The 17,347-nt window shown below is 39.4% G+C and overlaps 1 protein-coding gene across 1 annotated transcript in view; it reads left to right on the top strand.

Annotated features, from left to right (window-relative positions):
* Positions 1-10,950, top strand: part of LOC124613947 (nucleolysin TIA-1) — a 984,833-nt gene extending 973,883 nt beyond the window's left edge. Inside the window, exon 8 of the mRNA XM_047142709.1 lies at positions 7,019-10,950. Within this exon, the coding sequence (XP_046998665.1) occupies positions 7,019-7,060 (42 nt within the window). The 3' untranslated portion in view covers positions 7,061-10,950. The remainder of the gene's footprint in view (positions 1-7,018) is intronic.
* Positions 10,951-17,347: the final 6,397 nt, after the last annotated feature.

Below are 17,347 nucleotides of genomic sequence, written 5' to 3'. Positions count from 1 at the left end.
AAAAGAAATATTTCCTTTCAGGGGGGCTAGTTTTCCACAAGAAAGCGAAAAGACGCGCTAACACACACACGCACGCACGCACGCACGCACACACACACACACACACACACACACACACACACACACACATACACATACACATACACAAGGTCGCGCGCGCTTGCGGAGTAGGAGCGAAAAAGAGAGTGTAATAGAAATTCTAGAATCCCGAAAGAAACATAAGCTCTGGAAGCGTATTTCCGTTGGTTGGGAAAACTTACATCGGAGTTACTTCCTACACGAATCACGCAACCTTCAAATACCTGATATCACTTTTTGAGTGTAATCTCCTGCTTTGCATCTCAAACGACATTAGCTCTTCAATTCTGCAGTTTTTTTCATACGTCTTACAGCATTTACACTCCAGTTGAAATTTCTTTCGAATGTGTAATCCATTGAACCAAAATTTTCCTCCTAATACTCTGAATTGCTAACATCCTTCTTATCTTTATTTTCGTCCTGCAGTGACTGCCGCCCCACTATATACATTCGTTCCATACAAAACCAGACCATCCCATCTATCCGAACCTAATTTTTTATAATGGCCGAAGCAGCGCTTAAGACCAAAAGGCGTACAACGCCGTACTTTTTTTATATATTTACTGCCTCTATAGAGGACAGTCCAATGAAATGTTGCCGTCGATAATTATGTTGTTGACTTGTCCGTGGTATTTCAGAGCTTGCTGAATGAGCAGTTTGTTTCACACATTAAGCATGAGGAAACCCTGAGAAAGATTTGCTTACTGTTGTCAGATTAGTTTGGTAGGCGCTTCGTAATGACCTTCTCTCAACTGGGTTGTGTACCGCGACTTCTCCAAAGACTTCCAGATGTTGCAGCTTTTGCACGTTATACAATCTCTCCGTAGTGTATGTTGAGCGTATGCACGCAGTGGTGCTTCATTGCAGCAGCCGGAGCGTCCTAAAATGTAAACATACATCCGAGGCGATTAAAAAGTTTGCACGGACGTCCGCCCGATAAATTCCCTTAGGGATGCTAGTCAAGACTTCTTCAGCTGATTGGGTATCATTAAAAACGTAGAAGTTTTACGATGATTTCAAGACAGTCACACTTTTGAGAGTAATGTGACACGAAACATTTCTGAAGAAACCTTGTCATTTCACTGCAACTGAAGCGTAAAACACTGCAACTGAAGCAGCAAAAGGAGATATGGTTCAAAATAATCTGATATACGTTCTAAGTATGTTTCAATGTATCAGATGTTTAACTTTTTGGCACTGCCGTACTTTCGAAGTCTTTGATGACATCAAAATAGAAGGAAAGGAAGCAGTGGATTCTATTACGAAGCTTCCTGATATAATAAATGTATATCTCCCTGCATTATATTAGTATGCAACGGAAATGAATATAATTCTTTTGTCTTTTGTCATGTGTAGAAGTCTCTTTCACTCTTAACTAGAAAAATCTGCAAGTCTGTTAAATCCAGCCTGAAAGAATTTGTAGTGTCAACAGCGTCAACTTTACTAGTAACAGATGCACAACATAATATGATTAAAAAAACCGTACTGCTATTGTTACCTTCAAAAGTCACCTCTCTTACACTGTATAATTTTCAGTAGATTTATAAAATAGCTCTGGTATATTTTTTAATTATACTGACAATGTCAATGTTGCTCTCGCCAAACATTGCCACATATCCAGATCACAAAATCTTTAGCAGACATCTCTGTCGCGCCCTCTATTACGAACAGGGAAACCGAAACATACATGCACTGTTGACAAATAGAGCAGTATTTGACAAGTGATTATTGTTTTATTAATATCATAGTCGTTATCACTTTGTTACATAGAAGTGTAGCGGAATCACCAGAGATATTATAAAACCTAAGCAAATTTTTCGTTTCAAAATAAGTGGTGTATATGTTTGTTACTTTTTCTATAAAGCTAAGCATGTCTTAGAAATCACGGAAGAAATTTTTTGTGCTTGCAATAAGAATGTCCGCAACAGTAGGAAATGTGAAACTTTGTCATCATTGTTGTTATTAGTTACACATGCATGCTTTGTTTAATGACTATTTTGCCTAAAGTAGACTTTTACATTTATATGTTTTCATTTGTTTACTCATAAATGAGAAAATAACTACACTGCCTGACAAAAAAGAAAAAAAAAAGATGCACCCAGAAGGAGAGCAGGAAACGAAATGGAACTTCACAGGTTTAAGAGGGTATGCAATGCTATTTCAGTGACTACTAAATCGAGTCAAATTTACTGAGATCTAGGCAGTATGAGCCCTCTTATGAGTGTGGCGTTGTACCCGCTCTGGCCTTGGTGCGTGAAATTTGGCAATTTGTGGTAATCTCTTATGGGACCAAACTGCTGAGGTCATGGGTCCCTAGGCTTACACACTACTTAATGTAACTTACGCTAAGGACAACACACACACTCATGCCCGAGGGAAGACTCGAACCCCCGACGGAGGGAGCCGCAAGAATCGTAACAAGTCGCCTCGGACCACGCGGCTACCCCGCGAGTCCTGGATGCGTGAACTGATTGCGTTGGATAGAGTGTAAGAAAGTCATTGATTCCACTTCTTAGGCAAGCTGACGCACAACTGTTGTGACAGGTCCTTCGTAATCCGGATTCAGGAACTGCTAGGGAGCTGACGTCCCATATGCTCCCACACATGTTCCATTGGGGCAGAAATGGCCATGTTGCTGGGCACAGAAGTATGCAGACAGATTCCGGAAACAAGATCCAGGTGTGTAAGACTTTTTATCCTTTCTAAAAATCGCATCATGATACTATAGCGTGACAGGTTGTGCCGTCAGAGTTCCCTTCATCGCTATTAGGCGTGACCTGACTCATATCAGATGGATCCACACATCATGACGCCGAGAGTAACACCGCTGTCGTCTCCAAAACAATGGAAGAAGTCACCTCTCCCTGGGTTTCCGCCATGCTTGCCGACGAATGTACCATGAGTAGTGCCGAACCGCGATTCATCACAATAAGACGCCATTCATCAGCATTCCATGTTTCCCGTTTTACGACCCCACTCCAAACGCAGCCGTTTGAGTGTTGTGTTGACGACAGCGCACGCGCTGCGTGGTAATTCCCTCGCCTGGCTGCTGCCAGTCCCGGATCAATGGTGTGGGATGACACAGAATGTAGTAACGAGTCCATTACTTGTTCTCGGATGGCTGGCGCGGATGTGGAGTCGCGATCTACCCTTGGGGTTGTGGTCCACCGGAACCTTGACTACAGGCATGGCTGCCCCCACTTTATCATGCAGTCCAACACCTAGATACAATCACCTCAGAATGCCCCATTAATCTGGATATGGCACAATTTGACCAGCCGGCCAAATGGCGACCCTTACTGAGGCACTTTTCAGTATGAGTCTGCCTCATTGCGTGCACTTCACGGTGATCAGTCAACATCTGACGCTCTTCACACCCAACTCTATAATCATTTACACACTCGCCGATGTGTATGTATAAATTTACATTGAGATCAGACGTGTCTTCTGGGCCCTTCACCTTTTCTGTCAGGTAGTGTAAATAGATGTGTGATCAATATTCCGAAACTGTTTTAAGCTTCGTTGTGTCCCAGGAAGAAATCTAGGAAAAAACACGGATTTTGTTACAAAAAGAAATGGTATTCTAATGGGAAGAACCCAGCCATACTAAGCAGTTAATAAATTCATTATATATTCTTATAGTTTCCTCTTGTAATCAATCTCATAACGCAAATTTTTCCTTTTATCATAAAGCATTTAGATTAGAGAAGGTATGAAAAATTTTGTTTTGTTAATCCAGATAAATGGCAAAATGCAAGAATAATTAATGGCCTAAAGTTTTAGACTAAGCTATGATGTCACTGAATCAGAAAGCTCATTCACAGTTTTTAGAGGATTTTTGTGTTCTGTTAAGATGTGTAGTAACTGCTCAAAATTAAAGTTTTATCGCTATAGCTGTACAATACTTCGATATCTGTAATGTGTCTGTTTATAAAGCCATCGTAAATGCATTGTTCAGTTCATTTGTGGAGGTATTGCTGTTTTGCAATAGCTATTTATTGGGCGGTGTCTAAGCGTGTGCCGCCTTGTCTAAATGGTGCATTGTGAAACTGACTCTTGCATTGCTCTCTTGTTGATAATTTTTAACATAATTTTTGGGATGATGTGGTGTGTGAGTGTGTTTGACATGCATGCCTCCTACTTTTGCTCCTTGCTATTTTTTTACTTGTTTTGTACCTCTTTGGGAAACCTCTTTCTTAACATCTTGCATGCTGTTTATAAAATCGCATGGGACTTGCGTAATTGTAGAAGATCATAAACATTGTAATATTATGATGAACAGGAATCTGGAGACATTTTCAAAACATTTTCTTGAGTCATTTCAAAACGTCACTGTCATATAGATAAAAGACTTTCATTAAGCACATTACAAGAAAATCACTCGAGTAATAACTGTTTCCAGTCACACTTCATTTTCTTCATTGTGTTAAATTACCACAATTTGTTCATAAAATCATTTTTTTAACGGAAGAACAAGTTAGACTCTTTGTTATTTGAGACAGCATGAACATTCCGTGAAAAATAGATTGATTGCAGAATTCTTAACTGTAGACTCAATCCAGAAGATTGGAAAGTTGGCCTCACTAAAGAGGGTTCTTGTGTCTTTCTTTCAGGCACAGTGATATGCATATGATACAGTAGCCGGGCGGTCAGCCTCGGCAGCCAATCCACGCTCGTTAAACCAAGTGATAACTCAACCTTGCATGAGTAACAGATATACGTAACTACAGAACCACCTGCACCGCCATTCCGCTAGGCCTGCTGCAGCCTGCAACCTCTATATATATATATTATATAAATAAATAAATAAATATAACTGTAATGGTAGAAAGCCCAAGGCTAGCTGTACACCCACCTGTGTCAGGCATTATGGTCTCAATACCGGAAAGTCAATAGTAGGTAGAACAAAAAAGAAAAAAAATGAAAAAACCGCACGGTGGCTAGCGACTACTTCAAGCCCACTCTGTCGCAGCTGCACTAAAATCCATCCATTTTTCTCAACAGATTGAAAAGGAAAAAGTTTCACGTTTGTTCCGAGGAGCACTGTAACATTGTAATTAAAGATGAAACACCCTGTGTTGCGTCGTGATTGCTTCGAAAAGCGGTACCTGGGTACCTCCCATCGAAGCATCGCAGACGTAACATTCAGAGCGCCGCCATACTTGATTCGTTCTCGGAAACGATCGTTGCATACTCTTACGAACTGTGAATCCAACAATAACTGCGCTTATTTTAGTTTCATCCACTCAAATTTCAGACGTTAGGAGGCCTGAATAGGAAAAAAAGAAAGCGTTTGTTGTTCCCTTAAGCTGCCTTACTACAATCCAAAAGACTGTGTGGAATGTTCAAACAAGATCGCTGCCGAACTTTCTAAACATGTTTAACCAATATTTCCCCCTGCATTTTCGGTTCACAACACATACAACTGCAGTGACAGAACATCTACACGATCCCACTTCGAAGCATTTTATACAGAATGTCAGACAAACAAAGGGCACGTAGATTTCGTGGTTATTTTTATACAAACTTTGTAAGCATTCATATAAATAATGTGTCAACTGAAATAAAAACTGCCGTAGAGAAACGTACTGCTGTTATAAATAGCGAGCTTCCGACGTAAATATCACTATCACTAGTTCAGCTGTCAAATATAGGGGAAAAAGCACAGTTATTGTTCATTCTCTGAAACATATTTTATTAAGCATTTTTTCTGAACGATCACTGTAGAAAGAGTCAAATATGGCCGCCAAATTCAGGCACTTCACTAAAACTATATATTTATTCAAATGAAACAATAGATTTCTTAGAAGACTCTAACATTTTGTACAATCCATTTGGTCATAGATTTTTATTAACCTAGTGTTATTAAGAGAATGACTCTGTAAATAAGTCAGTGTAAGTACATTCCACACTGGATGTGCATATGATTCTGCCTACAAGAAAAGGCACAAAACCGTTGTCTATGCGTCATTTCTTCAGAGAAGAAAAATATTTTAATCATAACTAAGAAATTGATTGCATTAGTAAGCTAACGCTGAAGTCCTGAAATTTGTTTCGTAGACAGCTGTATTTTATTTCTTTCGCCTTCAAGTGTGGTATGTATATCAACAAACAGGAACTTTCTCCATGAGGCTCGTTTGCATGATACTGGAGACAGGAGCCGTTGTTAATTTGTTTCCTTTGTTCTTCCGTCATCAGATACACATGAAATTACTCGGCACCTTTACCTACCCATGAACCACGTAGAAGCACCCAACACGCCTTCTTTTGACACCACATTTCTTTCTCTCGTAGTACAGCAACCAGGCATTCTTTCACGGGTTTCATATCTGTTCCTACTAGCAAGCACATCTTTCATGGCAGCTGCAAAAGAGTAACCGCACTTCGAACGAACGACTGTCAAATCTTCGTAGCTTCATCATGGATCCCTGTAGTTTTGTTTACGCGGATCGTCGTCATCTTTCAAATATACCTAAGAGAGGGGAAGAAACACATTACAATATGTTTGTTTTTCTCACTTTAGTTTCATTGTTTATTTTCTTTCTCTCCCCCTTCCACTTTATTTTGATTTTGCGGTGACGTGCGACAAGTCACGAGCATGGCAGCAGGCACAGTTCGCGAAGAAACCTGCTCCAGATCTTCCGCAGCGAATCCGCAATTCCGGAGGCGCGTCCAAAATTGCACGTCGCAAATCGCGCTTCTAAACTTGCGCGCGTAAGCTCTCGCGTCAGAAATCTCATCGCTTCGCTTGTAGCGCACGGAAGACGACTTGCGGCGGACGGGAGCATTTATATTCGTGAACTGTGCCCGCCGCCGAGACCTCCCCCTGTCCAATCCCGCGCCCTGGTGTGTCTGCTGAACTGTCGCCTCGCGCGCTCAACCTTCTTCCCTGGTAGCTCAAGATGTGATGTTTGTTTTGGCCGGCGCGCGGCTTCCGCAGTTGGCAGACGACGATTGGCTAGCTCCCAGTCTCCTGGTCTGATGGTAAGACGGCCAGGCCGCGAGCGACGAGTGTGAGTAGAGAGAGTGGTCGTGGTGTTGGTGGTGGTGGTGGTGACGGTGGTGACGATGACCCGCTGGGCTCGAGCGCACGCCCTCGCCGCTCTGCCCGACCCCTGCAAACAGCCAAAACTCTTGCATGCTAATTCTTCACTTCAATTTCTGTTCTGTTCTCAAACAACAAAAAAATCAACAACTACTATTACAACAAAAAACACTTAGAAATAAAAGTAACAAGGATACACATTCGTAGAAAAAAAACTGTGCAGATCTTTTTTTTTAATTATATATATATATATAGGAGCTTATGAGGTGTTGGGGCAAAACTTGACAAAAGTTATAAATCAGAAGATTGCCTGAATCAGTCTCATAATGCTGAATGTAGGTTGTGTTTCGACACATGAGAAAAAATTTTCAAACACGAACATAAATACTGAGTGAAAATGGAGTCTGTCATACTTGAGAATACTACATAGATATAATTTAGGGAAAATGAACCTGACTTGTGTGAAACAGAAAGAATCTAAAATTTGGGGTGGGGCTTATTTTCATAGTACCGAGAAGTGTGGATAACATGGTTCATGTGTACTTGTTAAATGATAAGAAAATATAAGGGTCATCCCTTATAATATGTACAAAGTTCAGTGTAGCTAGCAGAGACAGAAAATACCCTTATGTAGATTGTAGATATTCACACCTTAGGTCATAAAACAATGGGAGTGTCAGGAAGAATTAAAATTCTCTCCTGAAGGTCGGTTATTGATGATTATAAGAGGAAAATACCAAAAAAGATAGAAATGAGGTAACCATGCTAGTTATTTAGACTAGATTTTAAATGTAGTGTCGATAAATAGGAATATGTAACCCAATGTTAAAACTGTATCCGCCGTGAAAACCAAAATAATCGCATAGTAAGTTGGCTGAGGTGTCTAATCCACTGTACACAGAGGGAATTTTATATATATTTAAGAAAGATAACCACTGAAATAATAATATATATTATATAACGTGAAAGACGGACTGTAGGAGTAAACTTAGATAAAAATTAGTGTTGTTTGTAGGATGCCATTTAAGAAATCGGCATAGTGAAAAACATAGTGCTAGTATTCGTAGCTTTTGGAATGGTTTGTATATACGTGAGGATAGTGTTGTTAATTCCTTCTGCTTGTTTCAGATTTGACACCTCAGCTGAAAAAAAATATATTGTAGTAGGCATAACAAATTATATGTATGTGACCTTCCCTTTTCTCCCCACTCCTTTACCCCGTTTTTGTTGGTCACTGCAAAACACTTGACTCAATGTCTTGCGGCATTCATCATTAGCAAAATCTAAAGCCAGTGATAAGCAGCTCCTCTTTCCCTGCTGGGAAATGAAAGACTGATATCAGATGCAAAGATTTTTAAATATAATGCGAAAAAATTACAGTATGAATTACAGTTTTTGCCGTTGGTATTTGCAGTTTATTTATTAGAGCAACAGATCGTCGAAACAGTTACTGGAAATAATGTTTTTAGTGAGACGATATCGCAGGGCAGTGTTCAACTTTTTTGCAGTGTGTTCTTCCTATAACACCACCAATATCATCACATTAGCCACTGGGCTTGTGCAAATCATTTACAGAACGTTGTTTAATCTTAGGCATGGCAACCTATTTGAAAGAAAAGACAGGTTTAACCAACAGCATCACAGTATAAATATGCACATGTTGTTAAAAGATACAAGCTTATTGCCACTGTATCCTTACACAACAACACATTACTCAAAAAGAGTGAGATTGGCTTCCATCTCACCTGCATAAAAATGTTAATGTAACTGGAAATATTTTGACTTGTGAATGAAGTGGTTCATAGTTTAAATGACGAAACAAGCACAGCAGTCATATAATTTTATATAAAGGTGTAATTAGAATATAGCAAGGTTTGCTGTTTCTTATTTTTAAAAGAAATTCGAACGGAGATTTATTACTACACGCATTATTGCAAATGGTGTTTTCATTCAATTTTGAAATTTTAAGAAAAGATATATAAAGAATTTAATTTACTATCAGATCCTACTTAGTTACACAATGATAGATTTATAAATACTAACTTTATTGCAAGTTAAAAAAGCAAAGCTCCAATTTGATATATTTGCAAATATTTTGTAATAATTAGTTTTTCATTTTGTACAAAGTGACTATTTTTGTTAAATATTTAAATCAAATAAACTTAAGAGTTTTAGGAAAGGAAATATACATGAACACTACAAATATTTGCAAGACATTAAATGGAGAGTTAGAAGATTTTGAATTATTTTATAAAGATATTCACCAGATGTTGCCCTATGCCCATAGTGGTGATTTGACATGTTATGTATTCTTTCCCCCCCTTAAACCCACTCCTTGTTCCCTAGAGATGTTTCTTGGTAATATCAGGTTGTTTCTTCAAATGACACTTTGTTTCCAACATGTTGGTGTTTAGTGTTAAGTTGCTTAATGTGTATCAGTAAATACATTGCAATTTTTAAAGAAAAAATTGCTTATATCATGAAAGTTATCAATTTAAAATAGCCTAAACGTGGTGCCATGAATGGTGGAGAATATTTTGTACTCTGTGAGTGGAAGTGAAGTGTTTTGATACAAGATTTAAAGAAAAACACAAAAAAATCCGACAAGTATTAATATTGGAATCGCTTAATTTGACATAATGTGAACTGTCGTTGAGATTATGTTGTTTGTAAGACACAGTAATTTGCACACTAGATGTAGTTGCACTCAAAATAGCAAATGTGTGTGTGTATTTGTTTTCTATGTGATGGAAGGAAGCCACGTGAATGTAAATAAATGTGAAAATATGTGAAATTTCCCTTCGTGTATTTCCTACAGATAAATAGGTGAAAAGATGCAGCTAGACATAATTTATCACACGTAAATGAACCGTTATCAATTGAAGTTGCAACGAACTATAATGTAAGCCATCGAGCTGTGAATGTCACAAGCCATAGTATATTATTAAAAGCATGTTCAATGATAATGTGAAAGCACTGTAATTTATTTTTTGTGGGGGGAGGGAGGGAAACAAAAAGAGCTTCCAGTCATAAGTATGATTCTCTATATTTTTGGTATAGTGTGTTCTGGAAGAAGATTGGAAGTATTTCGAATAAGAGAGAACTATAAGTTGATCATCCTAACGGTAGCACGAACTTACATCATATTCGCTGAGTGAACAAACTAATGTAATTGCTGAATAGATAAGTCAGTTTTTGACTGTTTCCACCCGCTGGAAGAAGAATGACTGCAGGATGCGTACATACTGCTCTGGAGCTTTTGAGTTTTTTTTTCTCGCAACGCTGAAGCTAACAACATCTCCAGTGACACGTTTCTCCTGCTAGCTACGTTCAGTGCGCATTAGAGTTGTGTGAAGGTCACAATGATCTGACGATGGAAAAATGTCAAATCATATCAGAAGTGTAGCCTTGAGTAAATTAATGACATATTTTTGACGGAAGGGGAAATGTAAGCGTGAATGATGAAGGGTCTGTACTTTCGCTCGTATACGGTTTGCGCTGGGCAGTAGCGACCAGGAGAAATCTGTCTACAGGAGATGTTGTCATGGGTAGAATATCATGACTGATGCAGAAAGCGATCTAGCAAATGAGATCAACCTAGGACCTCGCCCTCCTCACACACACACACACTCACCCCTGTACTCTGTGTAGCAAGTGTTTTATACCAGCAACAAAAGTAACATGTAATGAATAGTCCCATATGCTGGGGGTGAAAAATGGTATGTTAAATATAACCTAAGAAGTGAACCAAAATGTAGATAGCCTGAAACGAATACCTAGATTGGTAGTGGAGAATGGAATTGAGAATAAAGAAAGTTATAATAAAACTTTGTTTGACATTCATTTCTTTTCCCTCTCCTGCCCTTGAGCCATATTTCTTAATGCACCATTTTTCATCACGCTAAAATGAATAATAATTCTACCGTTGTGTACGGGAGATGCTGGTGAGAATGATTCCTATCTCATGGGCTGTAAGACACGGCAAACGATCATTAACGTACCTCTACCTCAGTCTACAACAGGAACACAGAGGTGCAAACCACCATAAAATAAAGAGGATAATATTACAGACAATACTTTCGTGTCATTACTGAAAACACGAGGAAAAACTTAACTTTCTTACTCTTACTCAGCAGCATAGCATACACTAGTAATAACATGAAAACTAATACCATCTCATTAATACCATCTCATCCTTTTCATCTGTTGGGTGGGACTATTGCTGACAGGTTTTCCACAACACCAAGTGTGACAAGTGCGTACATACGTAAAAATTATGCCGGCAGTTTCATTCTCATGTACATCTACGCAGTGAGTAAACGTTTGAAGCTGCAAATTCCTCGGATAAAGAACTAATTTTCTGAAAATATTTTAAGCCCTGATAGATTTGTAACTGAGTAAGTCTTAGGGCATCTTTCGGTTAGTGGCATGACAGTTTCATGGAAGCTGCTGCAAAAATTTACGTTAGCGATACCGTAAACTAACAAAGCTGCGACGTTTAGTAACCAAGCACCATACAGTCGGCATTGTGGAACACATTATTCAACGTAGATATGTTTAATGGCGATAGCAGCTTCCAGTCAAGGGACCCGTTTTCCTAAAACGTCTTGAATAACTGAGTACTGCAATAAAACCACAGTCTCCTAGCGATACCAGTTAAAATATTTAGTATTTAGCATCTTGTAGGGCCTGTCATGATTTCGACAGTGGTTGAAACTGCTAAATGTCAGACATAATTTACAGTACATTTTTAAGATACAGTCGCATTTCCTAACCGACACTAAGAAATCAGAACTAGCCTATGAATTCTCTATTGGTTTAGTATTCTTGCCACTGTGTTCAGTGAATGAAGGATGTAAGCTGTGCGATGAAATACCCACAATGGTCCTTTTGTTGAGAAAGAAAGCTTATACGGAGAAGCGATCAGCTCAAATGTTCAAATGTGTGTGAATTCCTAAGGGACCAAACTGCTGAGGTCACGGTCCCTATACTTACACACTACTTAAACTAACTTATGCTAAGAACAAAACACACACCCATGCCCGACGGAGGACTCGAACCTCCGGCGGGAGGGGCCGCGCAGTCCGTGACATGGCGCCTCAAACCGCGCGGCAGCGATCAGCTCCAGTTAATTTATTCTATTTAATCAAACACAACCTATTCAGAAGTTCATATCAGATTCCAGAAAAAGTGCCTAATGAACTTTCTTCGTTTACATAGTGAATAACATGAGCATTGCGCCACCATATATTAGTCGCTTAGAAACCGAACACAATATCCCAATTAAGTGGAACTTCCAAGAATTAATTAACACTTAGAAATAACTTTGAGTTTTTATAGTCAGTCAGTGTAGCTAGCATAATATATTTTTAACACCATTCTTTACTTGAAGGCACACTTCTACAAGGACCTCTTTCACCACGTCGGCAGAAAACTAACAATGCGAACCGACACCTTATTGTTAGCGACGAACTGGACGAGAAAATTTGTAAAATGTAAAGATAAATCTTTTAGGTTCAGTACAGATAAAACGTCTGTTATCAGTGGTCATAGTCGATGAAATGGCTAACTTCCTTTACAGAGTTAGTAAAAATTAACACTATTCAATAAAACAACTATTATTATTTCAGTCTTAATATAAATTTTCACAGCTGATCGTTTTCGAGTGATTTTTATCTGTGTTATACGTCTATTGTAAACCAACTTTCTGCTCTTCTGTGTGTGCTTAATGCCTTTCTTAGGTAATAATAACAATGGTAATATTAATAATAAGAATAAGAATAATTATTATTATTAGCATGGGGTAGACAGAAGAATTTAAGCTGCGAAGCTATAGACAAATACACAACATTTTCTGGGAATCTTCTTAATTTGAAATGAGGTGATATTACTCCTTGCTTTACTTTAGTGTTCTAAGTTCGTACTAACAATTTGGTACGTCAAAGTTGATAGTGCAGAATCATACCTACAGTCTACTGTGAGTTACTAAATGCACACAATTACCTTACTGTAAAGTCCATGGGCAAAGCCGTAGACAGAACTTGGTTCTTTAAGGATCTGTGGAAGGAATGGACTGTTCTACCTACTACTTTATATTCTACATTTATTTAAACTAGTTTTTCGACTGTCGCTCAAACACGAAGTGCTATTAAGGAGTGATACAATTCGTAATTTAAGCATTTACATCCATATAAACATATAGAACAAATGAGATATCCATAAAAACACCACATTACCGGCGAAGTACAGTTATTACATATTCTGCACTTATTAAAGTCTGGTAAAACATTAAATTTAAAGAAGAGCATTAAGAAAACACGCATTTGAACTTCCTCTATTATAAATCACACAACCACCAAACATTGCAATATGTGCAGTATTTGTACTACTGATCGAAATTACGGAAAAGTTGCGAGTAAAATACCAGAAAAACTATGCTGGTAAGTCAACTGATTAGTGTTCCTTCTCGTAACGTCTTCGACAAACAATACCTACTAAAAACAAAGCTATATCGCTAAAGGAAGGACTGAACACAAGCATTATTTGGTAGGTTTGCTTAATCATTATCATAATTAACGGCCATGGATATTCTAAATATCGTCCGAATTGTACACAAAGACCTCCTACACAGAGGATCCTTGCCGAATATTGACAGTTAAGAAAACTGCTCTTCGCACAGAAGACATCAGCAGAGAAGCTGAGCTAACTGCAATGAAGGTAAGTGTGTAAAACGTAACACATAAAATTCCAGATTCGAATTATCGAGACATTATTTGAAGACCACAACTACGAAACTCCAGCTGTTGCGCCGAGGTCGCAAAGTTCGCAGTTATTACCTCTGTGAAGCCGTTGGCCCATCTTTGCAGGTAAGTCAGCACATAGCGTTACACAAACAGACAAGCTACTATCAACTCCAAATGTCTCTTACGTTTTATGGTTCCTGTAGCATAACTTCATCGTACGACCGTATTTCTTCAATGACAATTATACACGAAATATCATCCATATTATGTTGCGATTGTTACTGGTTTATTTATTACTTTTATAACATTCCATGTTATGATGCACTTCCCAATTTACATCATACATCGAGTTTAGTAATGTTCGATTCAGAAACAATAACATTCTGGTTTCCTGAAGTCAAGAAATTAATAACATGTGGCGCCTCCCTTATATCCTTCAGGCACTTACTATTTGGTTCAGTAACAAAAACACGCTGGTTTCCCGAAGTCAAGGAAAAATAACATGTGGTGATTCTCTTACATCCTTCAGGCACTTTCTGTTCTCGGGATGTAGTTTATCGGCCTAGGAAGACACCAAACGATTATGGAGCCTTTATACAGGGTGTTACAAAAAGGTACGGCCAAACGTTCAGGAAACATTCCTCACGCATAAATAAAGAAAAGATGTTACGTGGACATGTGTCTGGAAACGCTTAATTTCCATGTTAGAGCTCATTTTAGTTTCGTCGGTATGTACTGTACTTCCTCGATTCACCGCCAGTTGGCCAAATTGAAGGAAGGTAATGTTGACTTTGGTGCTTGTGTTGACATGCGACTCATTGTTCTACAGTATTAGCATCAAGCACATCGGTATGTAGCATCAACAGGTTAGTGTTCATCACGAACGTGGTTTTGCAGTCAGTGCAATGTTTACAAATGCGGAGTTGGCAGGTGCCCATTTGATGTTTGGATTAGCACGGAGCAATAGCCGTGGCGCGGTACGTTTGTATCGAGACAGATTTCCAGAACGAAGGTGTCCCGACAGGAAGACGTTCGAAGCAACTGATCGGCATCTTAGGGAGCATGGAACATTCCAGCCTATGACTCGCGACTGGGGAAGACCTAGAAAGACGAGGACACCTGCAATGGACCAGGCAATTCTTCGTGCAGTTGACGATAATCCTAATGTCAGCGTCAGAGAAGTTGCTGCTGTGCAAGGTAACGTTGACCACGTCACTGTATGGAGAGTGCTACGGGAGAACCAGTTGTTTCCGTACCATGTACAGCGTGTGCAGGCACTATCAGCAGCTGATTGGCCTCCACGGTTACACTTCTGCGAATGGTTCATCCAACAATGTGTCACTCCTCATTTCAGCGCAAATGTTCTCTTTACGTATGAGGCTTCATTCCAACGTGATCAAATTGTAAATTTTCACAATCAACATGTGTGGGCTGACGAGAATCCGCACGCAATTGTGCAATCACGTCATCAACACAGATTTTCTGTGAACGTTTGGGCAGGCATTGTTGGTGATGTCTGGACTGGGCCCCATGTTCTTCCACTTACGCTCAATGGAGCACGTTATCATGATTTCATACGGGATACTCTACCTGTGCTGCTAGAACATGTGCCTTTACAAGTACGACACAACATGTGGTTCATGCACGATGGAGCTCTTACACACTTCAGTCGAAGAGGTCGTACGCTTCTCAACAACAGATTCGGTGACCGATGGATTGGTAGAGGCGGACCAATTCCATGGCCTCCACGCTCTCCTGACCTCAACCCTATTGACTTTCATTTATGGGGGCATTTGAAAGCTCTTTTCTGCGCAACCCCGGTACCAAATGTAGAGACTCTTTGTGCTCGTATTGTGGACGGCTGTGATACAATACGCCATTCTCCAGGGCTGCATCAGCGCGTCAGGGATTCCATGCGACGGAGGGTGGATGCATGTACCCTCGCTAACGGAGGACATTTTGAACATTTCCTATAACAAAGTGTTTGAAGTCACGCTGGTACGTTCTGTTGCTGTGAGTTTCCATTCCATGATTAATGTGATTTGAAGAGAAGTAATAAAATGAGCTCTAACATGGAAAGGAAGCGATTCCGGACACATGTCCACATAACATATTTTCTTTCTTTGTGTGTGAGGAATGTTTCCTGAAAGTTTGGCCGTACCTTTTTGTAACACCCTGTAGAATAAGATTTTGACCCTGCCGCAGAGTTTGCACTCTTTGAACTTCAAAAAATGGTTCAAATGGGTCTGAGCACTATGGGACTTAACATCTATGGTCATCAGTCCCCTAGAACTTAGAACTACTTAAACATAACTAACCTAAGGACAGCACACAACACCCAGTCTTCACGAGGCAGATAAAATCCCTGACCCCGCCGGGAATCGAACCCGGGAACCCGGGCGTGGGAAGCGAGAACGCTACCGCACGACCACCTTTGAACTTCCTGGCAGATTAAACGCTCAGGTGAGAACATTCCCGCAAAAGACAAAGGTCCCGAGTTCGAGTCTGGATACTGCACACAGTTTTAATTGGCCAGAAAGTTTCACAGTGCATTTATAATTACGGCATAATATTTACTATCTCAAGGTAGCAAATCCCAGCTTGAATTAATAACCTTGTCTGACTGCTCGGAAATTTCCGAGGTCGAACGAAGAATTATGATTCCTAAGTAAAAGATCGCCACTATCTAAGAATAAGTCACTTGCACAGAATAAATAATCTGTCAATTGAAAAAAATGCCTTCAGTATATCCAGACCCACACTAATTAATCCAGCTTTACATTCCAGTTGTAACAGATCACTGCAGTTCGACAGAGTAAGACATCAAGAGCCAAACTACTAGTCAGTTGCAAAAGAAGTTAAAATGAACGCCACTACATGTCTTCGAAATGTATGCAATCAGGCGCCATATAAAATCACTAACTAGTCTTTAAAGTCAATCGTCACATTCAAGGATAACCACAATATTCTGCCTGCAGTTATACAGATCTTTACAGTCAGGTAGAGATTGGAACATTACTTTGATTCGCACAATCTTTTTTTATAACATTTGTTTATAATAATTTCTGTGTCGGCGAATTGTTTGGAGACTGCCTTAGGGTAACACTTTCATAAGACTATCTGCAAACGTTTCGACGTCAGACGCAATATCGACGATCGCAGGAACTGCAACTGCTATCGACTTTAGTCAGCGTTAGATACAGGCATCTCACAAGAGTTCTTCCACACGAATAGGGTGATTTACAAAAAAAGTGTCGTTCTTGTTACGGTTTACTATAATCATTGTCATAATTTAACGCCACATAATGATTTATCGACGGTTAATGCATTCATATACAAGTGCTCTCCCAGGAGTGATTTGTTTTGTCAATAATTTGCAAATTTAGCACGAAGCACGTTTGTAGTATAATTTGCAGTATGCTGTTTCAAGGTAACTGTGCACTGAAAATTTGTCACAAACGCGACATCATTATCATTAATG

This window comes from Schistocerca americana, chromosome 4, assembly GCF_021461395.2.
Source record: "Schistocerca americana isolate TAMUIC-IGC-003095 chromosome 4, iqSchAmer2.1, whole genome shotgun sequence".
NCBI lineage: Eukaryota > Metazoa > Arthropoda > Insecta > Orthoptera > Acrididae > Schistocerca > Schistocerca americana.
This window is presented reverse-complemented; position numbering and strand designations above follow the sequence as displayed.